Raw genomic sequence first — 25,107 nt, forward strand, 5'->3', positions numbered from 1 at the left:
CACGTTTTTGGACTTGTTGGGGAAAACCTGTGAGAAGAAACTTACATGAGCACAGAGAGAACATGCAAACTCCACACAGAAACAACAACTGACCCAGCTGAGGATCAAACCAGCGACCTTCTTGCTGTGAGGCTAACGTCCTACATACTGCGCCACCATGCAACCCCGCTCCTATGGTGTAAGATACAACAGTATCTCTAGCAGAAAAGACATCCAAAGTTATCATGTTGAAATGTAAAAACATCTGTGTTTTATAGACTAATGAAGACAGGAGAAATTGATTTATTTGAAATATTTAGCCTGACATGTTCACTGTTAAAATAAATTACAAATGTTTCTCAAAATAAAATATATTTTGTTCAAAGTGTAAAAAAAAACTTTTCTTTTTACCCAGACATTACAAAAAAATATATTTTAGAGCAGTAATCACAATACCATGAAACCGTGATATTTTTATCCAAGGTTATCATACTGTCAGAATCTTGTATCGGCCCATGCCTAGCGTGTACACCGAAGCTAATATGCACGCACACTGGATTAAGTATGGCTCAGGCAATCAACTGACACACATAAGGACAATTCACATATGATTTGCGCGAGTTCATTATTTTCAATAGAAGCTCTTGGTTTGCATGTGCATATTTGGGAGTGACACGGTATAGGTGCGCGACTGGCACAATGTGCTTTCTGGGTGTACCTAGTTGAAAACATTACATTTTTCAGCATGTTACAAGCGCACCGCGAGTCACGTGACAAGAATAGACCACTCAGCTTCATACGTTGTATAGACTATACACATTTCTACAAAAAAAAATACTGAACTAAAATACAAAACCATTTTGTAATATAGTTGAAGTAAAGTTCAGCAGCCTTTGACTACATTCGGTCTCCTCAAAAAGGGAAATACTCAGCTAATGTGTAGCTAATAGCCCCTTTCACACAGTGATACCGGTAAATATCTGGAAAATTTCCGGAACGACTTTACCGGTATATTCAAAAAAGCGCTGTTCACACAGGCGAGGACGTTACGGAAATTTTCCAGAAAAGAGCATTCACACATCCATTCCAAAATACCGGTAAATTCTGACATCATTCACCACAAATGAGCTTTAAACGGCTGCGCTTGTATTTGTAAACATTTGACTAAATTACAAACTCTGTGGATGATCAATATTGTGAACAACTTTCGCAGGATCACCTTTGCATGTCGAGATGTTCATAATATGTGTGTGTGCAGGCGCTCACAGGTTGTTTCACAGGCACACGCAAAGCTTGAAGGTAAACAAACAACGGCTTATCATAAGCATCTCATCGATGATTATTTACACAGTTGGCATTAAGAAGAACATATAAACGTTATCTGACTAACTTCTAGCAGCTAAATGTGTCTGGGAACATATTCAAAGGCTTTTATTCTCATAAACCGCGCGGACGTAAATGCATCTGACTGTTGTGTTTGGCTAAAGCAGACGTCTCACGTCAGCACGTTCTAGACGTGCACGCGCTTATTACGGCAATCTTCCTTCTGCGTTCACACAGCGCAGCATTCCGGCAAATTGCCGGTAATGTTACAACTTCTCTTTCCAGAAAATAGCCAGAACGAATTTACCGGTATTTTCAAAAAGGACCTGTTCACACATACAACCTTTCCGGAAAATTGTCTGTATGTGTGAAAGGGGCTTATATCTACATTAGACAAATACTATTTTTTTATTCTTATTTTTATTTATTCATCATTTTGTCATTTTCAGTGTAAAATGATTATGTTTAAATGTTGAAACCTTTTTCACTTAATTTTAAATGCAAAGAGAAATGAACTTTGTTTTTATTATTATTTTGTGCAGTATTATTTGGTTAAAATTATTATTTGTGTAAAAAGTTTTTTGTTTTTTACCCACACATATAAAAAGAATATATTTTAGAGCATTAAACACAATAATGTGAACCTGTGATCATTTTATCCAAGGTTATCATCCATTCAGAATCATATACCAGCACATTCCTAAGCATGATTACCGTGATTATTCCCTGTGATTAATTGTGCAACCAAAATCTATAATTGTTGCATCCATACTACAAACAATGGGAACCAATACTGAGCAGATCACGTTGAAAAACAGTTAGCGAAGTTACTAAAATTGAAATACTGAAACGAGAGAAGGTGTTTAAGATGATGCGTATAACCCATGAATAAGTAGAGGCAGATGATCGGTCAACATTTCTGTGCTTTCGCAACAGAGATGCATAGTTGAAAATGCTATGCCAAGCCAACCAAACGCAGATTTTGCAGTCATTGAAATGTGTAGTAACAATTTTTAAGGGGGTAAATGTTAAGATAAGGGTGTACCCTCGATACAGAAATGTAAACTGTGAGCATGAAATTAGCATGCCACTTTCCAACAATTGTGTTTTGAGTGAAAACATTGACAACTTGGAGGAAAAGCGTTATACTGAAAGAGACTACATGAGTAATTATAGTATTAATTTGAACTCCCTAGTGTTTTTAAATCAAGGTCACTGAAAGACAGAGGATAACACTGTCAAACATCAGATCTCGAATAAACACCAAGCATCACATGCAGCAAACTCTGACACATTAGTCTGGAAGAAAACGACAAGTCAGAAAAAAAAAAAAAGTCACGCTAACAGGCTAATCAAATATTGTGAGCGAGAGCAAAGGCTTTGAATCATGCCTATTTAACCACACTTTAAGAATCCGGTTTAACCAGACATCCATAACAGTCGTTTTTCCTGCAATAACCTCGGGGGAGGAAGTCAAAGTGTTTGGGAATTTCGGTAGAACACCACAAGAACATGCATAAACCTCAAAAACAACTATTTATTAGCATAATAAGAAATCTGACTGACCCAATAAACCCAAAGCAATGACAACTTCCTCTAAGCTCCCAAAAGGCGAGGTTGAGAATCTTACCAAGAAGGTTAACAGCACTTGCTGGCCATGCAAAGCCTCTGTTTCTTCCACATAGCCATACTGCGAGTCCCGACAAAAGGCTGGTTGTGTTGCACGCGGCGAGGCCTGAGCTTTCTAAGGAGATGTGAACCGCTTTTATGGGTCAGCCTACACTACACAACTAGGCCCCGTGACAGTGTCTGCTCATCTACGCAATTTGAGGATCCCTCTCTGACCGGGTCTGCCATTTCTAAACAGAACCCTGGCATGTGTGGCAGCCGGATTAACAGTTTTTGCCATTTTTGGGAACAGGATCGGCTTGTAAAACCACCATTGGGTCAGAACAAGTTTTATTCTCCTTAACAGACTCTGAAAAGCAAAAAAAAAAAAAAAAAGCTCAACTCTTGTTGACTTTAGCAGCCATAAACTGGGATGCAAACACTGTCCTAAATAGATTTTGCAACTCGAGTTTCAAATTAAGGCTGTGATCTAATTATTTTCATAGTTACTGCATCTCTCCGTTCTGAGAACAATGTAGGGACATGTGTTATGAAACGCTCTGCGCTACTGAAGCATTCAGATACAATCTTCAGCTTAAATTGCTGACAATTTAGCTTTGCTTGCTGCCACAAATGACCTAATGGCTCTGACACCAAAACGAAAGCAAAGAGCGGCCGAATGGTCAGATCACGAGATGGCTGTAAACCGACACTCGTGCAACTCAAAGACTCTTTGAAACACTTAACTCGAAGTGTATTGCTAATAAATTAGCATGCAGACCATCCACAACAGTTTACTGGTCGGGAAAACACTCTACAGTTGTTGGGGACACTTCAACACTTATGGAATGTGCTAGAATTTGGGAAGAAGTGAAACAGAATTTGAGCTGTCAAATAGGACCATTTCAGACATTTGTAGAAAATACGTGATTCATAGTTTCCACACCTTTTCCAATGATTTTCCATGACCTCAAGCTATTATAGCTTCCAAAAACTATAGAGATGTACAAACTTAATTTCAGGTTTAAAACAGGGCTGGGCCATTTGGCCAAAAACCAAATTCTCAATTAATTGAACATTTTAACATTTTAACTCGATTACGATTAATGAACGATTATTTTAATAATTTATTTTATGTTTTTGCCCTCATAGTTCAAGTTTTGTACAATAAATATGCAGATTTCTGAATGAAGGGTGCATAACTTAATTTTAAAATAACTGAAGGAAAAATGTAATAATTTTAACATAATGGAAAAGTGTCAAGGTATCTCAGCGCAGCTTCCAATCATCGTCAATGTAGTGCAAAGTAAGGCTCAAGAATGGGTCCATCGTCCAACTTGACAAGAAATCCACCTCAGCCTTTAACAGAGCGTGGTCAGGTGACTTCACATGCGGTAGGGAAAGTAATTAATTTTTTTTTATTGATTATATGTTCTGAATGTCGATTTCGATTACTTTTCATTTAATCGCCCAGCCCTAGTCTAAAATATAATTGCAAACTCATATTCCTATAGCCACTGAATAAACTCTGGATATAAATAACAAACGTACATTTTTTTTTAAAATCATATATTCACTACTGTATATAACAATGTTTCATATTTTTCTTCATGCACGCTTAAAGTTAATACACAAATGAAAATGTACTCACTATTTACTCTTCCTCAACTGGTTCCAAATCTTTGAGTTCCTTTCCTTTGTTGAAAACAAAAGAAGATGGAAAGCTGGAAACTGATAACCATTGACATGCATAGATGGAAAAATAAAACCTATGGACATCGATGGTTATCGGTTTCTGTCATTCTGCGAAGTATCTTCTTTTGTGTTCGACAGAAGCAACTCAAACAAGTTTGGAACAAGTGAAAGGTAAGTTAATGATGACAATGTTCAGTTTTGGGAAACCGTATTGCACATCTTTGCCATTTTATATTCAGATTATCTGTATAAATTATGATGCTGCAATGCCAAAATTCCCTTTTTTAGGATTGTTCTTCATGTAATCTGAAAAATGTATGGTAGAAAATATTTACATGACCATGGGAAAGCTGGATCTAAGCCTTGAGCTATTGTTTTAAAATCACAACAAATACTGCAAAATAACAATGCAAATCACATTCACCAAATGTATTTCAATTTTGACTTAAACACTTCGTCAGCATCGCTATGCATGCATCAGATCACAAACAATAAGCTTTAAATGGAGAGTTTACTAAAATATGCACATTCGGTCATCATTTACTGTGCCTTCACATGTTCCAAACCTTTTTGAGTTTCTTCATTCTGTTGAACACAAAGGGAGATATTTTGAAAAAAGATTTAAACCTGTAACCACTGACTTCAATAGTATTTGTTTTTCCTACTGAGGATGTCGATGGTTCCATGTTTTCAGCTTTCTTCAAATGCTATTATTTACTCATAAGCACTTGAGAGAGAGTAAAAAGCAAGCAAACGTTCATTTTTGGGTGAACTATGCCTTTAAAGTCCAACCTCATGCCAAACCCTGTCGATGAGAGAGCAGCAGCTGTCAAGAGATGCGCTTACCCAGCAAGAGGAGTTTGAGCTCCCGCCTGGCATCTCGCTTGTCTCTCCGGAGCTGTTTGTCGATCTCGGCGTTGATTCTTTTGGACTCCTTCGCCTCTTCACTCATGCAACAGGCCATCATGGACTCCAGAGTCATCACCACAGCGTTTGGAGATCCCAACCCCCGATCTGACACACTTCTGCGGCCCGCTTCCCTTTAGCAACCGCGTCGAAAGAGGAACGGGATGGATTTTGGGGGGCGAATGGCGTTTAAAACAGAATCGATGAAACGAAATAGACCGAACGGATCTATCAAACAAGGCCAAAGACTGGATGAGATCGGAGGCCAGATGTGAATCTTAAGATCTCCACTATCAGACCCACTCGAGCCCCGTTTTTGATAAAAAAAAATCTGATGACTACCAACCAGAGTCCCGAAGGGACAAACCAGCCTGCCACGACATCCGTGCTGTCCTTTGCTGTCTCGCTAAGCTAACCGCCCCAGTGCCCAGACTCACCGCAACACTGTCCATCAGCCGCCGGGATCTCTAGCTAACACACGGCGACAGGTGGCAGAAGACAGCCATATGCGCTTTTACAGACGCTCTGTGTGCACAAAACACTGCCTACAGTGCGAACACTTGATTTCGAGCATCCAAAAGCTCAAAAGTTAATTAGCTAAGCGCACTAACTAGCTTAATTGGGGTGGGCTAACCTGCTAGCTAGCCGGAATCTCTATTTACAGTCCACGCGCTGGTTTCACGGCTCATTTCTTTGCATCCGCGGAATATTTGAAGGATGGAAAACTGGAAATGGTGACACAGGTGCGGGCTTCACCCTCTAACCAAAAATCGACGGAGTGAAAAAAAATTCCAGATGATCGCACCGTCCAGTCCGGTGTGAGTCGCACACAAACCTGGAGCTGCGACAGCTGGAAAATCGAGCGTGAGTGACAGGGAGAGTGGCCAATGCGAGGGAGAAGCGCATAAGGGGGCGGGGCGTGGAAGGAGGCAAGGTTGGTGGAAGAACTGCTGTGGAGCGCGCGGGGCGTGTCCCGCCACAAACCCTGCTATTCGACTGACTGGACAACGCCCATTCCTGTTTAAACATATCTAGCTAATTTATTCATACAATTTCTGTCATAATTTGAGGTAATAATACATATTAAGAGCGCATAAAAGCAAATGTTTATTATTTAGACCTTTCACATACTATTAAAGCGACGCTTCCGTTGCGTACAAAGTTAAAGGGACTTGTTATTGTCAGTGATAAACTTCAAGATTAGCAGGTGATTTCTTGCTCTTTATCGACACCATGTGGGAAAAGTTTGGAGGAAAATACTGGTAAATTCTTAATATTATCTTATTTTCTAAACAGGTAACTGTCTGTAAAAAATAACCATTACCAAAATTACGTGATTTCAGTGAAATAAATGTCATAATGTCAGTAATGTCTTTAAAAAATGTTTTAACAAAATTGATATTTAATATTTTAATATTCATTTCCCCACAGTCAAAAGACGTGGTACAGGTGAATTGAGTAAGCTAACTGTCCGTAGTGTATGAGTGTGTATGGATGTTTCCCAGAGATGGGTTGCAGCTGGAAGGCCATCTGCTGCGTAAAACATATGCTGGATAAGTAGGCGGTTCATTCTGCTGTGATAACCCCAGATTAATAAAGGGACTAAGCCAAAACGAAAATGAATGAATGAATGTCAACGTGCTAAATTATATTTTTGCAGTAGTTAGCTGACATGTTGAGCATTTTTTTGAGCAACACACGCAAATGTGTGTGTGGTTTTCAAATATAAATAATACACAAATAAATTTAATTAAACAGAAACACACACACACACAAATCTTACTGAAAATTTGTTTTTGTGTGTTTTTTCATTAAAATAAAGTAAAACTTTTATAACATTTTTTGTTATGTGGCAGGGCAGGGGCGTTTTCTCTGGGTGCTCCTGTTTCCCCCCATATTTCAAATACCTGCGCTATAGGTTAATTGGAAAGCTAAATTGGCCAAAGTGTATGAGTTTGAATGTGAGAGTGAATAGGTGTTTCCCAGTTCTGGGTTACGGCTGGAAGGGCACCCGCTGTGTATAACATACGCTAGATAAGTTGGCAGTTCATTCCGCTGTGGCGACTCCTGATGAATAAAGGGACTAAGCAGAAGGAAAATGAATGAATGAATGTTTTGTGGCAGAAAACTATAGTAACTATAGACTATTTAAAACACAATTCAACAAAATGGTCATCGATAGGACTTAAACAGACTAAAAAGTCCTAAATAACTGCCAGACATTTTCCCATGTTAGTTTCCACCTGTTGTGTTAGAAAGATTCACAATTTTTAAAAATGTGACCTAAACAAGAATACAGTGAACCTAAATGTCAAGTTACATCATGAAGTATTATAGACGTACAATCAGCCAGAGAATCTCAAAAACTAAATTTTAGGACTTAAAAAGTCGTAAAACTACTTAAATTGTGTTTTGTAGGTCTTAATTTCCCTTTGTTTAAGTATAGCTACCCAATCTGGCCAACACCCATCAAATAAATAAATAATAAAGCTTTTAACTTTATATTTAAGAATGTTCTTTTTAACTCTTTTTACCATCATGGTTTAATTATTTTCCTTACAATAACATTTGTTTAAACGTTTTCCATGTATTTGCTGCTGAGGAAGCTGACCTGGACAGACTGTTGTGCATACATTTGGTTTATTATAGTTTTTAAAACCTTTAAAACTTTTTTTTATATTATGTTTAAGAAAGGTTGTGTTGGAAAAAGTGTATTTATAGAACTTGTTTTGACAATATTTAAAATATTTTTCTCAGAATTAACCTAAATATTATTTTTAAAATTATCATTATTATTATTGTAATATTAAATGTATTAAATTATAAAAAGTTTGATAGGGCAAATAAAAACCTTTTCCAACTGGACCATTGAAAACTTACTAAGCGTTTAAAACCTGGATGAGTCTATAATTTTATTCATAATGGTCTTAAAAATGACTTTAAAAGTCTTACATTTAACTCACTAAAACCTGCAGAAAGCCTGTTTGGTATTAGCTTCTATTATAAAAAAAATTTGGATTCATTTTGTTTTTATTATGGACTTGTTCTTGTTTGCTGTTTCTTTAACCAAGATCTGGCAACACAAATTAATTAAGATATGTCATTCCTTGTTAAAAAAAAAAAAAAGACCAAACTTTATTTACCTTATGTATGAATACAAAATATAAAAAAAAATAAAATAAAAAAAGAATAAATAATTATACTTTATTATTGTTTCTGTTGGAGAAATGGAGGATTTCAGCGGTGGGATTATTTGCTCTGAAGATCAGAAAACTGCCACCATCAGAAGTAAAAACATCGACTGCATTCTTAGGGAGGAGGTTGAAAGCTGCTGTCGAGAGGACAAATTACTTTTATTAGGTGAGATGATTCTTTAGATACACATTAGGACTGAGCGATTTGGCCTAAAATCCAAATCTCAATTAATTGAACATTTTAACTAAATTATTGAAGTCATCACGTGTGCTTGTATTTCTCAGTATTAGTATTAAGTTTATTCATCTACATTTCTTTTTTGCAAGTTCCCATTCCCATTCAACCAAAGCATGTGATTTGTTTTTTGCTTTCACTTAGGCTCACCAGAAAGTGGAAAGACGAAGTTTATGAAGCAGCTGAGAATCACTAATGGAAATGGATACTCAGAATATGAGAGACGTGGCTTCCCTTATCTGGTGTATTAGAACATCTTCCAGTCTATGAAAGCAATGACAAGCGGCAATATAAGGTTAAAGATTCCTTACTCCAACCCACAGAGCCAGGTGATTGAGAGACCAAAAGTGTTTTTGAAAATATAGAAATAGATCCCAGAGATTAGTGAAGGCTACTTTATAATAACACTCTTGTTTTACTATACATTCATCAAAAAGACGGTGCATGAGATTGACGGAATAAACCATTTTATCTAAAAAAAAGGTTATCAAAATTAGAGATCAATATTATAATGGACACCAGATTTCTTCAGGAATTAATAAATGTATGTATTTTATAGCACTTTAACAGACATCTAAGGCATTTTACAACCATACTGGGTGGTTGTACAACAACCACAAAAAATGTCTGTTGCAGAGTGGGCTTATAAATCAAGACATTGTGTGAGATTCAGATCTTTAGCCCTTGCAGAGCTGAACTGGTGATCAATTTTACAAAGTTGGTGCAAAGTTTATCTGTCAAAAAAAGGTTTGTCAGATAATAAGGAAATTACTAGCCTCAGTAACTTGGAGAAGTCTGGAAGAGATGGCTGTACGGTGGATCAGTGGTTAGCGCTGTCACATCTCAGCAAGAAGGTAACTGGTTCGAGTCCCAGCTTCTGTGTGGAGTTTTCATGTTCTCCCTGTGGGTTTCCTCTGGGTGCTCCGGTTTCCCCCGCAGTCCAAAAACATGTGCTATAGGTGAATTGGATAAACAAAACTGACCATTGTGTAAGAGTGCATGTGGGAATGAGTGTGTATAGGTGTTTCCCAACACTGGGTTGCTGCTGAAAGGGCATCCGCTGCATAAAACATATGCCGGAATAGTTGTCGGTTCATTCCACTGTGGCAACCTCAGATAAATAAGGGACTAAGGTGAAGAAATATTTGTGAATGAATGAATCTGGAAGCAGGGACACCACTAGGGAAACTATGGAAAGTTAGGACGATCCTGCCCAGCCTGTTTTGGGGCCCCCGGAGATATTATTAGGGGCTCATCAGAAGACCCCCCCCCACCCACGGGGGGCGCACTTTACTTGCATTCGCGATAACAACCCAACCCTCACCCTCTCGCTCTTTACCTCTTAAAGGAGGTTCCTCTTAAAGGAGGAACCTAGGGTTCGTACCGGTTAACGGAGCCCCTGTTTGGAAGTGTTTACTAATTTTGATTATTGTTTCTCATCTTTTCTTTTTCAAATATAAAATCTTTTTTATATTTATATAAAATTTATATAATTTAAGCTTCTACTTTGAGCTTATGTATATTCTGAGCTTATTTAAATATGTAAAAAGGGTTAGCCAATACCTTGTGGTTAAGTGCGTCGACATATACAGCTATGAGATGCTAACGTGGACCCGAGTTCAATTCCCGACTAAAGGTCCTTTGCCAATCCTGTTCCTTTCTCTCTGCTTCTCACACTTTCCTGTCTCAACTCTACTGTCCTATACAGCACAGATGAAAAAAAAAACTTTCTGTTTCAAGTCCTACCTATATATATATATATATATATATATATATATATATATATATATATATATATATATATATATATATATATATATATATATATATATATATATATATATATATTTGACATACAGTAGTCAACATTTGAAATAGATTAACTGTTTTGCAAAATCCTCTTAAAAATGGTTGTTGTTCTATATCATTTTAGAGTATTTTTTAGATTATTTTTTATTTTTTTAGAGTTTTTAAATAATTAGTCTAGGAGGTGGTACTGGTCAACACTGATTTTTATAGCTTCTCTCATTAAATATGACCAATATATGGAAGAAAATTAAGAAACTGTAAGAAGAAACTTCTGTTTGTTTGTTACCATTCAAACTTTCTTGACTTCTAATGGTATATAGAGAAAACGGCAGACCACAAAAAACATGTATCTATTATAGACCGAAAGCTATAACAAACTGCACACTTACTCTTGAGCGCTATCTCAAATCACCCAAATTTAGACATTAATGCAGGGTTGTACAATGTGAAATGTCAGTATAAGAATACCCATTAAACTCTGGCTAAAGGGTGAACAGTTTGAAAACCAGGATTCTGTTTACCATTGCGTTAGTGTTAGAAAAAGCAGTAAAAACATATATTTAACATGTAAAATGCCCTTGTTAATCTGTGTACTCTTTTTCTCCAGAATGGCATGGAAGACAGTTTGTCTCTGTTCAACACAGCCATCCACTCACCATGGTTGGCTGAAATTCCCACCATTCTCTTTTTGAACAAAACAGAAATCCTGGAAGAGAAGATTCGGGTCTCAGATCTGAAAACACTTTCCTGAATTTGAAGGTAGTGTAGTGCACATCTAATACAAGCCAAGAGAAACCTGCTTCTCAAACAGTAACACATTACAGGCATATTTGTTCAATTTAAAGCATATTTATTGGAAAAAACACTTTCATGACCTCTTGGAATGTGTTTTTTTAACTTATTCTTTGCTGCCAAAATGCTGCTAGCTTCCTAAGCTACTCAGTAACAAACTTATTTGCTATATTTAGCTATTAACCATTTAGAGAAAGCTTCTCATAAACAGTGAAACATTGAAACATTAAAAATCAGCTGTAATTGAATGCAAAACCAACAAAAGCAGTATATCATTTCAGGCTGGTAGCCAGAGGGGTTCGGAAGTCCCACCTCTCATTGACAAAGGCCCAGAATTTGTCCCATACAGGAGCTCATTTGTCTTATTTTGACTACTATGCCATCATAAATAGTGAAAATAACCCATTGAAAAAGGCTTTAAGACCAAGAGGAATCCTTTGTTGCTTCATGTGACTTTAGCTTTTCAGTTTTGGCCAATGCTAACAAATATTTTCATTTTATAATCTGACGTAAGAGATGTCATCTTTCGCTGCTGCATTTTTTTTAAAAACATTTTACGAACAACTTTTTTTTTTTTTTTTTTTTTAAATCTTGGACCTTGTTCTTAAAACAAAAAAAAAAACAATAATAAAGCACCAAAAGCTGACCATATTGAAATAGATTTAAGTACTATTTTGGCGTTTTTGTCATCATGAACTTTCAAATGTATTTTTCCTTTTAAGAGAGGTCAGAAAAATTGTAAAGCTCTACATTATTATTATTATTATTATTATTATTAATATTATTTCTATTATTATTATTATTATTATTATTATTATTATTATTATTATTATGTTTTATGTTTTAATTTTTTTTTTCATTCAAATGGCCAAATGCTGACTGCGGAAAGTTGAATGTGCTGGTCAGTTTGTTATAAGCTACAGTTTTTAATTTAAAACTTTAACAGATTACCATTTTTTTCTAGTGATATATGATGTAACAAATATGTATTTAAAAAAAGTATTACTTCACATTTCTTTATTATAAATCTTTAGGAAGTTTTTTATATCAAAAAGTGTGGTTATGATGACCATCCAACAAGCTAATTCAGCTAAAAATGCTTAAAAATGTAACTAAAATGCGGTATATAAATGTCATAAATAAATAGAAAATTAGGTGAATAACTGCAAAAGGGTCTACTTTTTGAGAAAAAAAATAACCACCCCATTCACCAGGCTGGCTAAGGGCCTGCAATTTATGTAATTATACCTCACAACTAAAGTATATCTTGCAGTGCCCTCTATTGGTGATAATTATCGCTGCACTGTGTGTTGGACTGTTGTGTGACCTCGTTTGTAAAATCTGATTCACCTTTCCTTTCTTTTGTCATTTGTCGCCATCTTCAGCCAGTCCCTGGAGTTTCTCCGACGCCTTCGAGTTTATCGAAAAGTTATACACACAGAAAGCATTGAGCAGTGACAAATTTCACTCCAGCATTTACTCTCACTACATCTGTGCCACACGCTCTGTAAACCTACAGTTACTCTTGGACAATGTGAAAGACATTATAATCAAAACAAACTTAAAACTTCTAGGACTTGATGACCAACATCAATGTGAATCACACTAATGCAATCTGAGCTGCATGCAATGCTTTTTAATGAGCTCACCTAACCTCTTTTTTATTGCATAACAAGAACAATAACATACAAAAAATGAGGAATGCAGAGCTAACAGTTTTTTTCACATCAAAGGAACAAACCAATAGAGAATAAAAAACAAACAAAAAATTGCAAGGGAATATAAAAATGCAAGAAACTCACATTACAAAATTATTTTATAATTGCATACATAATTATAGCTTTTTTTTATTTTTAGGCTCACCTAACCTCTTTTTTATAAGTTGAACTGAAAATACAAGAACATCAGAACAAAGTCCAAGGGATCAACTAATACAAATGCAACTAACATACCATTAGACAGAAAGGGAATAAAATAAAAATAACAAAAATTTAGTATTGATAATAATAAATAATAATACTAAAATTACTAAATTAAACAAACAAAATTAAACAAATGAATGAAATTGCAATGACACTTGAACAAATAACCATACGGAAAGCAGCTAAAATTGAGGATCTTCTATAAATTCATGTATAATATTTCAGGGATCTTAGTTTTTTTTATTCTTAATAGGATGAAGTGATTTTAGGAGTTAAATTCTATTCTGAAATGAGCAAAGGATGGGTAATTAGTTGCAAATTTCTGTTGGTGAATGAAAAATGTTCCCTATTAGATAAAAAAAAAATGTATGATCTGTTCGAGGGGTTTATCGTTTGGTTTATTAGAATAAAAATATATTTTTTTAGACTAAAGCAATTAACAGCATTGGCAGAATCAAATATATGAGAACTTAGGAGTGATCAAAATTACTTGAATATAGGACAATCAAAAATATGTACTAATGTGTCCTCTGCTTGTTTGCAGAAAGAACAGGAGCTGTCAATGTCCAAAAATGTAGAAATACTAGAATTTACCGGGAAATTTTTATGTAAAATTTTAAAATATATTCCTTTTGCCTTGTTGGAAGTGCAATATTTCCCAGTTAAAAAGCAGGTTTTATTCCAGTCTATATCCTCAACCAAGGACCTCCAGTAAAACTTTCCTCTAGAAGAAATTTTCCTTTTAAATTAAAAAAAATTGAAGCACAAACCTATATTGTTACATTTCTTAACAGACGAACAGCTTCTAAAAACAAAGAATGAATATTCCCTGAGCTCCTTGGGTTAAATCTAAAGACTTTTAAGTAGGTGAACTAAACCGGGTGATGTTGCTTTAACCACTTTATTAAATTCATCAGGAGAAGTTGGGAAACAGTGGGATGCTTTAAATTGTTCATACGAAAGAATATTTCCAGCATCATCAAGCAAAGGATACAATTAATATTATTTTGAAACCACCTTTGAAAAAATTATGATTTGTTTCTGATAGTAATATCTTAGTTATTCCATGAGAAAAATTAGTGGGGAGAAAAAAGCTAGCAGACACCTCACCCCTAAAATCCTATTCCTCACAGTGATGTCACAGTGACGTCACTAACATATTACATCTGTCACTGGTTCGGTCCCAGTATATCCCCTCACCAACCAGCAGAGGCCCTCATCCCCCGAACATTGAACACATGCCTGTCACTAATCACGCTGCACCTGATTTTAATCACCATGGTGTTTAAATACTAGCTCAGTAGTTCAAGGACTCAGTGCGAAGTCTGGTTTTGCTATCAAACATTTCTGTACAATTGGACTAATCAGCATCTGCGTTCATAAATGAACATGTATGATCAGCACGTGTTTGTTTTATTAATATTAATAATTTATGTCGAATTATGTATTAAACAAATATTATTAAGGGTTCATTTCCAGTACTTTAAATAAATTATACTAGTGTTTAATAAATATATTTTAGTGAATAACTACTACTATCTAACTAATGAATAAATAGTAGTACCTAATGAATGAGTACTTGTACATAATACACAAATTCTAGTATCTATTATTAGGTACGAGTACCTTATTAATAAATACTAGTATTAAATGATTAACTAGTACCTAAGAATATATACTAGTTCCAGCTGGGATACATACTAGTCAAAACTGAACAGTTGATATCCCAATGACAGATCCCAAATCAATGGAAATAAAATGTTACTAGCCACTATTAAAATAAGTACTAGTATCTAAAAAGACATCCAGATATTATTAGACTTATCAGCATCTGTGTTTACTACATTTTATAAAAAACATTTATATGATCAGAATGTGTTAATATTGTTTATGTCAAATCATGATTTAAACAAATATAAATCAAGAGTTCATACTTAAGATAGCAGTTAAATTAAAAAAAAAAGTTAATTCTAGAAAATTTGGTGGTATTTGCAGGATCTTTTTTTGCACATCAAGAAGTGTTTAGTCTGTAACAATCCCACTAAGATCAGTTTTCAAACACAAATCACAAGTTTTTTTTTACCAGACAAAACAATTAGTTTATTTTGGGCCACAAAGACCAAGCACAAGTTCAAACTCTTACATTTATTTAAATATAGTTTCACTTTTATTTTCTAAAATAATCTTGAATATTAAAATTCCACAGAAGGGGAGCAGCAGGTAAGAAATAAAATATTAACAATATTCATAGTACACAACGAATATTAGCAAACTAGTTAAAGCAACTTAAGTGACAACCACAAGGCATAACAAGGAGGTATCAACCGTAACTTTGCAATACATCAAGCATCAACAACACCAATAAACACCACACAGCGCTCAAAACATAAGCTACTATCAATACCACTCCAGCTACCAAGCCATCGTCAAGCAATATTTCATGTACAAATGTGAACTAACCCTTTACAAATTAAACTTTGTAATTTGGCTCATTACAAATTAAACTCAGATGTTGACCGCCTTGAAACATCATAGATGCAGATGAGATTTGGGAGGCACAACTTTGCATTGTAAAGCTTTAAATAAAAAGCATAAAATATTTATATGTAACCGGGTTGTATTAGAGAGTGGGACACAAAAATATCTTCTTCCCCTTTAAGGGATCGGCTGTTAACGACGATGCGCTAGGAGTGCGATACAGAGATGTGCTGTTTGAGCAGTGCATGAGAGACGAAGGAAATAGTGTATCATTCCATAGATATGTACATTAGATGTCGCCTGGCCTATTGTTGTATATTGGACGGAATGCATCAATAGCGCCGCCATCTTGGTATAGGGTAGCGCTCCTTTGAAATGAATGCGGGACCAAGGTACAGTGGAGGACTGTGGCCATCCAAAGCCAGGGATATGCACATATACACATATATCTTTGATCGGGAGTTTTCCTGGATGTTAGTATGTGATTTTTTTTTTTCTAAGTACGAAAATTAAAATTTTACATCCCTTTTTCTACATTGATGGATCAGTGACCGCACGGGCATTCCTTTACAAAAAGCTTGTGTTTGTGTGTACAGAAATGTACTATTCACCCTCCCTGTTAAATTTGATCTAATGTCCTGAAACACACCTCCTCTACCGCTTTCACTTCTCATACTGACGGACTCTTTCACTAGCCGACAATAATACAAGTTTCTGGCAGCGCAGCATCTCGTTGTCATATTTCTTTTGCATTGTTTGCTGATTTTATTCAACAAAACTAGCATAAGGCGAGCATTTAGTGCTAGCTGCTTTGCCTTATGGTGAATGCAGTAAGTGACTGTTATCATCAATAACGTTACCTGAAAAGCACAAAAGTTCAGAACATACAAAAACAGAAAAAAACGTAATATTACTTATGAAATGTTTTGCCTTTGTGCTTTGTTTTCTTTGTTTGCTCGTTACTACACCCGTAGACAGCGCTAAAGTCCCGCATCTTCACGAAATAACACTGTTTTGACTACTGCGGTTGAATGACATTTGTCCTGGGAGCACTGTACCAATGTTGCGGCGCTATTGACGCATGCTCAGGGTCCCTATGCGATATCTAGTGTATATGTCTATGGTTTCATCCACGGTTAAATCCATTATTTACACGAGGATTAGGATGAACAGAGATTTTGTGACATTGCACGAAAAGGTATGACAGATTCTCAGTAAAACAGAAATCGGTAAGTGTTAGATGTAATGTCTAAGTACATAACGTATTTGAATTGAGTGCAAAATGCTGTTTGTACATTGACATTTGATTTCCGTTTTGCATTGTTTATTTTATATGACGAAAATGCTGACAGTCATTCTATGTTTACGTGTAGGGTGCCACTACCATGTTTGTGTGATCCTAAAGACTTGATTTCACCCTAAAAGTGTGCCCTAACACTCTAAATCGTTTTATATTCGGAAGAATCTGCACTTTATTTGAGTTTCTTTCTGAGTTTGCTTTTGAGCCGTTTTTCAGAGTTTAAGCAATAGTAGCGACCCCGTGTGGTGAATTTGAGTATTATCTTGAATGTTAGTTGGGTGAAATTAAATTATCATCTGTTATTATAGTGACCCTGTGTGGTGAATTTGAGTATTATTTTGGATGTAAGTTTAGTGATATTAAATTATCACCTGTTATTTGTTGAACCATTGATTTAAACCTGTTATTTGTTGAACCTTTGATTTAAAAAATGTTAAAAATTGCTTAAGGTCACAACCAAGAAAATTCAAATAAAAGAGTTAATAAAATACAAAAATTTATTTGAGCAAATCTGAAACCTGGCTGTGTCAATAGATTTATTTTGTTAGCTGGCAACATATATAAATGTGATGTGTATCTGGAACTAATGTTTTTTTAAAAGGCAAAATTTGTTTTTGATATAGGTTTTCAAGATGTCTACAAAGTGTTAATAAAATGATTCATGATAAAACTCTTTTTTATTGTAGGTCTGTATATTCTGAAATTTAACATTCAAATAAAAATAGCTATTAAAATATTCACATTCGAAGAGGAAAATAATAATATTATAACAACAATAAAATATAATATTTTTGAATGTATAAAAGACATTATAATCAGCTAATTATGCAGATCTTTATCTGCGGTCGCTCCTCTCACTTCCTGTCGGTGGCTCGGTGTTCTGCAAGCCTGTCTGCACCTGTAACTGCTACTGCAGTAGTGAGAGATTGTGTCACTGACACAAATAAAACAAAGCGGTCAGTGTTTATTTTGAGGCGAATGGATATTATTTATCGGGTTTAACGAATGAAGGCGAGTGATTCTTTTTGTCGCTTCTGTTTTATTTATGTAATCTGTATGTATAGGTTTCATTGTCCACAGAAGAACTTTCACATTTGCATCTTTTTTACATTTTACATTTACAATGAATGTGCAATGATTTGCCTATTGATGGTGATTATGCAAATATTGTGCACTAATTTCATTTTCCAGACACAAAAATGGGTTCATCACTGGTTATAGATAAGTGGTGCGTAAATATATATGCAACAAAAGTTCCTGTGTAAATGAGTGAAGCATTTATGACAAGCTGTGTTAACATTATCTAATTAGATTAATTAAAATATTAAGGCAACTACTAATTTAGCTGCTAGTTCCTTTTCCATCAATTACTAGTGCTTATGGGGTTCCAGTGCCTTTTTCTTATTTATTAGTTTTTTTTAGCTTATTAAAGGGTCACAAAACACCAAAACACATTTTTTGAGATGTTGAAAGTCATTTATATGTCCCATGTTGCTAAAACACTATTAGGACCCAAATATTTCACTAACTAAATGAAATATTTCACTAAGTGAAAATTGGATATTTTTGCGTTCTTTAGAGCAATCATGTCAATAAGATCTTTTTGTACAGTGTGGAGATTGGCTGTCTGTACTGTCTGGTACAAAGTGACGTTATTGGGTTTTTAGCACATCTGTTCATTAATTCATGAGAAAAACTTGGATCGAACCAATCAGCGTGCCCTATTGTGAACAACATGCAATTTTCTTGGCACGGGTCACTAACTCTCCAGCTGCCCAAAACATTGTGTGTCCTGCCCCAGTGGCCTAACGGATAAGGCACTGGCCTCCTAGGACAGGAATTGTGACTTTGAGTCCCATCTGGGGTAGTTTGTAGCAAAGTGGCACATCAGAAGCTTGCTGGGCCCATAACCCAGCGATTGAAACCATCTTCTGCTAAGACAGCTTCTTTAAAGGTACACTTCCTACTTGCTAGCATTGTGAAAGCTGCTGCTTTTTTCTTATTTGACCTAATCTCATGTATGAAAGAGGAGCTGAGAGTCCTGGTTCAAACCCTGGACATTTCAATTCTTTTGCCTGTTGAGTAGGGGTGTAACGATACACTCAGCTCATGATACGATGTGTATCACGATATAATGTTCACGATTCGATATGTATCACGATATTTGGAATAAAAATTGAAAATTTAACTGAAATGCAAATTTTACCAAGTAAACAATTTTTTATGTATTTCTTTTGTTTCAACTTGTTAAACTGAACCTTCTTTAAGAAAATAAATTAAACAGGCCTGTCTCTGGAAAATAAAACAATTTAAAAACTTTTTAAAAAATATTATTGAAATGACAGAGACAAAATAAAGGAACAATATAAGTAAAAGTGCAAAAAAAAAAAAAGCTTTCTATTCAATTGAATTTAACAGTAGGAGCTTAAGGCTTTGCTTAGTCACTTGTGTTTTTTCTGTATGCAAAAAAAAATCCACATTTCCAGGTAATCAGCAGTTCTATAAGATAATCCTGAACTTTTGTGTATCTGTCTGAGAGGTTTTTATGGATGGCTGTCTTCATGTTGGGCATGATGAGTGACAGTGTGGCCGTCTTTTCATTACACAGGACAGTCGTGACTCTTTTCAGCAGTTTAGGCAGGTTTACTATTTCTTCGGCGTCGCTGATGTCGGCGCTATCAAGTGTATCATGTTGACGTACATTTTTGTGTACCTCTGTACTCAAAAGGGTTAATGCTCGTCGTATTCATAACTCTAAAATGCGATATGATTGTTTAAATAATGTGTACGTTTTCAGTTTCATTTCCACTGCTAAGTGCTGTTCATACTTCCCACGCGGCCCCTGTAAGATCACTCTGTTCCACAAACTGAATGTTGTTTACTACTTTATTCAAGTGGTGCTCGCTGCAGAGCCATTTGAGGAGAGCTGAGCTCCAGCGAGGGGGAGCTTAAGCTTGAGCTCCACCTTTTTTGCACTTCTTCTACGAGTGATGTCACTGGGGGTAGGGTTAGGGGTGGGGTTGGTGTACGCATTAAAACAGCTTACAGGAGGAGGAGCGACAGCTCATGCTCCCCCTCGCTGGAGCTCAGCTTTCCTCAAATGGCTCTGCAGCGAGCACCGTCTCACTTTATTAGTTACAACCTGCAGGTTCTGTTCACTGAAGCAGACGCGCGCGTATGGCAAGCCGTTTTAGCATTTAAACCTTTGTTCTGACTATCCATAAATAAATTTAATTCATATTTAATTAAATTCATTTAGAGATATCTCTAATTATATTTTGACTAGACGAATTATAATTATGACTAGTCAAAATATAATTAGAGATATCTCTTAATATATTTATGGATAGTCAGATCAAAGGTTTAAATTCTAAAACGGCTTGCCATACGCGCGTGTCTATCATCCGCCCTCTGTAGTAACAGCTCACGTCTTGTGTGATTTTGTGGCGGCCAATAGCCTACATCATTATATGAAGACAGAATGATATTTTAGGGTGAATTGTACCTTATAAATACAGTATGTGACTCTTTCAACACCATTAGGAGGTATCCATGTCGCTGTGCAAAGTATGTAAATCACTGGGAAGACTTTAAAACTTAGGATGTTTGACCCAGTATGCGTGTCAAAAAGCGGACGAGTCTAAAGCAATGACTGGACAACCGAAATGTTGCCAGACGTCTGATTTTGAGAGGATGGTCCATCCTCTATTTCAGCTCCACTCATCTTGGTCTGCTAACATTACTGCTGCTGCAATCTGAACTCACGTGCGACAGCAGGTGGAACGTAGCTGACGTGCAAACAGCTCAACTAATAAGAGAAAACGGACGTCATATCGTAATCAAATCGTCATAACGCCACGATGCATATCGAGACATTTTTGCATCGCAATAAATCGTACAACGATAAATCGATACACCCCTACTATTGAGCGAAACGTCTTGCAAGTTGGACCTTTATATGTAAACGAAAATATTTTTTCAGAGGATGGTTTTGGGCCATCAACCTCAATGTTATGGGCCCAGCACACTTCCACTACGCCACTATACTGTGATTAACCCTAGTTGGTGCTCAAACTCGCAGCCTGTGGCTTAGATGGTCAGTGCATAACCCATAAGGCCACCGCAAAAGGAAAAGCGAGATATTGGGCAAACGAAGAGTTAGTGACTTGTCGCAATACTTCCCCTTCACAATGAAGCGGCCCAGTGAACGAGGCATTTGATCTGGGTTAACACACAAATGCAGTTCTGTATAAGGACTATTTTGACTTCTTTTCCAAACCTTGATGCTGTATTTGCGATGTTCAAGATTACTTTGTTTTTCACTATCGAGCTATGAAAATCGTAAAGGATTTATTCTCATGCAAGCAATGGCACGAAACCCGTCTTAGCAGAGGATGGTTTCGATCCATCGACCTCTGGGTTATGGGCCCAGCACGCTTCCGCTGCGCCACTCTGCTTTTGCTCAGTTGTGCATTCGTTTAAAACGACCTGGGTTAAAACATTGGTTCTCATGGCCCGGAACTCAGAGAGTGGAGTATGGAAACCACCCTCTTTTAAGTGCCATTTATTGTTTGCATGCATGAAGACAAATCATTTAACCCAGAATAAATGCCTCGTCCACTGGGATGCCTCATTGTGGAGGGGTTTTCCTGGCACAGGTCACTAACTCTGCAGCTGCCCAAAACATTGTGCGTCCTGCCCCAGTGGCCTAATGGATAAGGCACTGGCCTCCTAAGCCAGGGATTGTGGGTTCGAGTCCCATCTGGGGTGGTTTGTAGCAGAGTGGCGCAGCGGAAGCGTGCTGGGCCCATAACCCAGAGGTCGATGGATCGAAACCATCCTCTGCTAAGGTGACTTCTTTATAGGTTCACTTTCTAGTTGCGTGCGTTGTGAAAGCTGCTGCTTTTTTCTTATTTTACCTAATCTCATGTATGAAAGAGGAGCTGAGAGTCCTGGTTCAAACCCTGGACATTTCAATTCTTTTGCCTGTTGAGCGAAACGTCTTGCAAGTTGGACCTTTATATGTAAACGAAAATATTTTTTCAGAGGATGGTTTTGGGCCATCAACCTCAATGTTATGGGCCCAGCACACTTTCACTACGCCACTATACTGTGATTAACCCTAGTTGGTGCTCAAACTCACAGCCTGTGGCTTAGATGGTCAGTGCATAACCCATAAGGCCACCGCAAAAGGAAAAGCGAGATATTGGGCAAACGAAGAGTTAGTGACTTGTCGCAATACTTCCCCTTCACAATAAAGCGGCCCAGTGAACGAGGCATTTGATCTGGGTTAACACACAAATGCAGTTCTGTATAAGGACTATTTTGACTTCTTTTCCAAACCTTGATGCTGTATTTGCGATGTTCAAGATTACTTTGTTTTTCACTATCGAGCTATGAAAATCGTAAAGGATTTATTCTCATGCAAGCAATGGCACGAAACCCGTCTTAGCAGAGGATGGTTTCGATCCATCGACCTCTGGGTTATGGGCCCAGCACGCTTCCGCTGCGCCACTCTGCTTTTGCTCAGTTGTGCATTAGTTTAAAACGACCTGGGTTAAAACATTGGTTCTCATGGCCCGGAACTCAGAGAGTGGAGTATGGAAACCACCCTCTTTTAAGTGCCATTTATTGTTTGCATGCATGAAGACAAATCATTTAACCCAGAATAAATGCCTCGTCCACTGGGATGCCTCATTGTGGAGGGGTTTTCCTGGCACAGGTCACTAACTCTGCAGCTGCCCAAAACATTGTGCGTCCTGCCCCAGTGGCCTAATGGATAAGGCACTGGCCTCCTAAGCCAGGGATTGTGGGTTCGAGTCCCATCTGGGGTGGTTTGTAGCAGAGTGGCGCAGCGGAAGCGTGCTGGGCCCATAACCCAGAGGTCGATGGATCGAAACCATCCTCTGCTAAGGTGACTTCTTTATAGGTTCACTTTCTAGTTGCGTGCGTTGTGAAAGCTGCTGCTTTTTTCTTATTTTACCTAATCTCATGTATGAAAGAGGAGCTGAGAGTCCTGGTTCAAACCCTGGACATTTCAATTCTTTTGCCTGTTGAGCGAAACGTCTTGCAAGTTGGACCTTTATATGTAAACGAAAATATTTTTTCAGAGGATGGTTTTGGGCCATCAACCTCAATGTTATGGGCCCAGCACACTTTCACTACGCCACTATACTGTGATTAACCCTAGTTGGTGCTCAAACTCACAGCCTGTGGCTTAGATGGTCAGTGCATAACCCATAAGGCCACCGCAAAAGGAAAAGCGAGATATTGGGCAAACGAAGAGTTAGTGACTTGTCGCAATACTTCCCCTTCACAATAAAGCGGCCCAGTGAACGAGGCATTTGATCTGGGTTAACACACAAATGCAGTTCTGTATAAGGACTATTTTGACTTCTTTTCCAAACCTTGATGCTGTATTTGCGATGTTCAAGATTACTTTGTTTTTCACTATCGAGCTATGAAAATCGTAAAGGATTTATTCTCATGCAAGCAATGGCACGAAACCCGTCTTAGCAGAGGATGGTTTCGATCCATCGACCTCTGGGTTATGGGCCCAGCACGCTTCCGCTGCGCCACTCTGCTTTTGCTCAGTTGTGCATTAGTTTAAAACGACCTGGGTTAAAACATTGGTTCTCATGGCCCGGAACTCAGAGAGTGGAGTATGGAAACCACCCTCTTTTAAGTGCCATTTATTGTTTGCATGCATGAAGACAAATCATTTAACCCAGAATAAATGCCTCGTCCACTGGGATGCCTCATTGTGGAGGGGTTTTCCTGGCACAGGTCACTAACTCTGCAGCTGCCCAAAACATTGTGCGTCCTGCCCCAGTGGCCTAATGGATAAGGCACTGGCCTCCTAAGCCAGGGATTGTGGGTTCGAGTCCCATCTGGGGTGGTTTGTAGCAGAGTGGCGCAGCGGAAGCGTGCTAGGCCCATAACCCAGAGGTCGATGGATCGAAACCATCCTCTGCTAAGGTGACTTCTTCATAGGTTCACTTTCTAGTTGCGTGCGTTGTGAAAGCTGCTGCTTTTTTCTTATTTTACCTAATCTCATGTATGAAAGAGGAGCTGAGAGTCCTGGTTCAAACCCTGGACATTTCAATTCTTTTGCCTGTTGAGCGAAACGTCTTGCAAGTTGGACCTTTATATGTAAACGAAAATATTTTTTCAGAGGATGGTTTTGGGCCATCAACCTCAATGTTATGGGCCCAGCACACTTCCACTACGCCACTATACTGTGATTAACCCTAGTTGGTGCTCAAACTCACAGCCTGTGGCTTAGATGGTCAGTGCATAACCCATAAGGCCACCGCAAAAGGAAAAGCGAGATATTGGGCAAACGAAGAGTTAGTGACTTGTCGCAATACTTCCCCTTCACAATGAGGCGGCCCAGTGAACGAGGCATTTGATCTGGGTTAACACACAAATGCAGTTCTGTATAAGGACTATTTTGACTTCTTTTCCAAACCTTGATGCTGTATTTGCGAGTTCAAGATTACTTTGTTTTTCATTATCCAGTTATGAAAATCGTAAAGGATTTATTCTCATGCAAGCAATGGCACGAACCCCGTCTTAGCAGAGGATGGTTTCGATCCATCGACCTCTGGGTTATGGGCCCAGCACGCTTCCGCTGCGCCACTCTGCTTTTGCTCAGTTGTGCATTAGTTTAAAACGACCTGGGTTAAAACATTGGTTCTCATGGCCCGGAACTCAGAGAGAGGAGTATGGAAACCACCCTCTTTTAAGTGCCATTTATTGTTTGCATGCATGAAGACAAATCATTTAACCCAGAATAAATGCCTCGTCCACTGGGATGCCTCATTGTGGAGGGGTTTTCCTGGCACAGGTCACTAACTCTGCAGC

At 37.4% G+C, this 25,107-nt stretch overlaps 1 protein-coding gene and 3 non-coding genes across 7 annotated transcripts in view; 3 read left to right on the forward strand and 1 right to left on the reverse strand.

The window, feature by feature from the left end:
- gna11a (guanine nucleotide binding protein (G protein), alpha 11a (Gq class)) overlaps window positions 1–6,384 on the reverse strand; it is a 49,813-nt gene extending 43,429 nt beyond the window's left edge. For 3 of the 4 annotated variants that reach the window (XR_015521261.1, XM_087303028.1, XM_087303029.1), the window contains exon 1: window positions 5,452–6,384. Coding sequence is in view for 3 of the 4 variants with exons in the window: in XM_087303028.1 (XP_087159154.1) it covers window positions 5,452–5,587 (136 nt within the window). In the remaining variant the exon portion in view is untranslated. The remainder of the gene's footprint in view (window positions 1–5,451) is intronic. The other variant, NM_001045036.2, reaches the window with a different exon arrangement.
- A 15,554-nt stretch (window positions 6,385–21,938) lies between these two features.
- Window positions 21,939–22,011, forward strand: trnar-ccu (transfer RNA arginine (anticodon CCU)). Its single transcript has one exon. It is a non-coding gene; the product is annotated as a tRNA-Arg (tRNA).
- A 991-nt stretch (window positions 22,012–23,002) lies between these two features.
- On the forward strand, window positions 23,003–23,075 carry trnar-ccu (transfer RNA arginine (anticodon CCU)). Its single transcript has one exon. It is a non-coding gene; the product is annotated as a tRNA-Arg (tRNA).
- Window positions 23,076–24,066: 991 nt separating this feature from the next.
- trnar-ccu (transfer RNA arginine (anticodon CCU)) lies at window positions 24,067–24,139 on the forward strand. Its single transcript has one exon. It is a non-coding gene; the product is annotated as a tRNA-Arg (tRNA).
- The last annotated feature ends 968 nt before the right edge of the window (window positions 24,140–25,107 follow it).

The sequence above is a fragment of the Danio rerio genome, chromosome 22 (genome assembly GCF_052040795.2).
Source record: "Danio rerio strain M-AB ecotype USA chromosome 22, GRCz13ab, whole genome shotgun sequence".
Classification (NCBI taxonomy): Eukaryota; Metazoa; Chordata; class Actinopteri; order Cypriniformes; family Danionidae; genus Danio; species Danio rerio.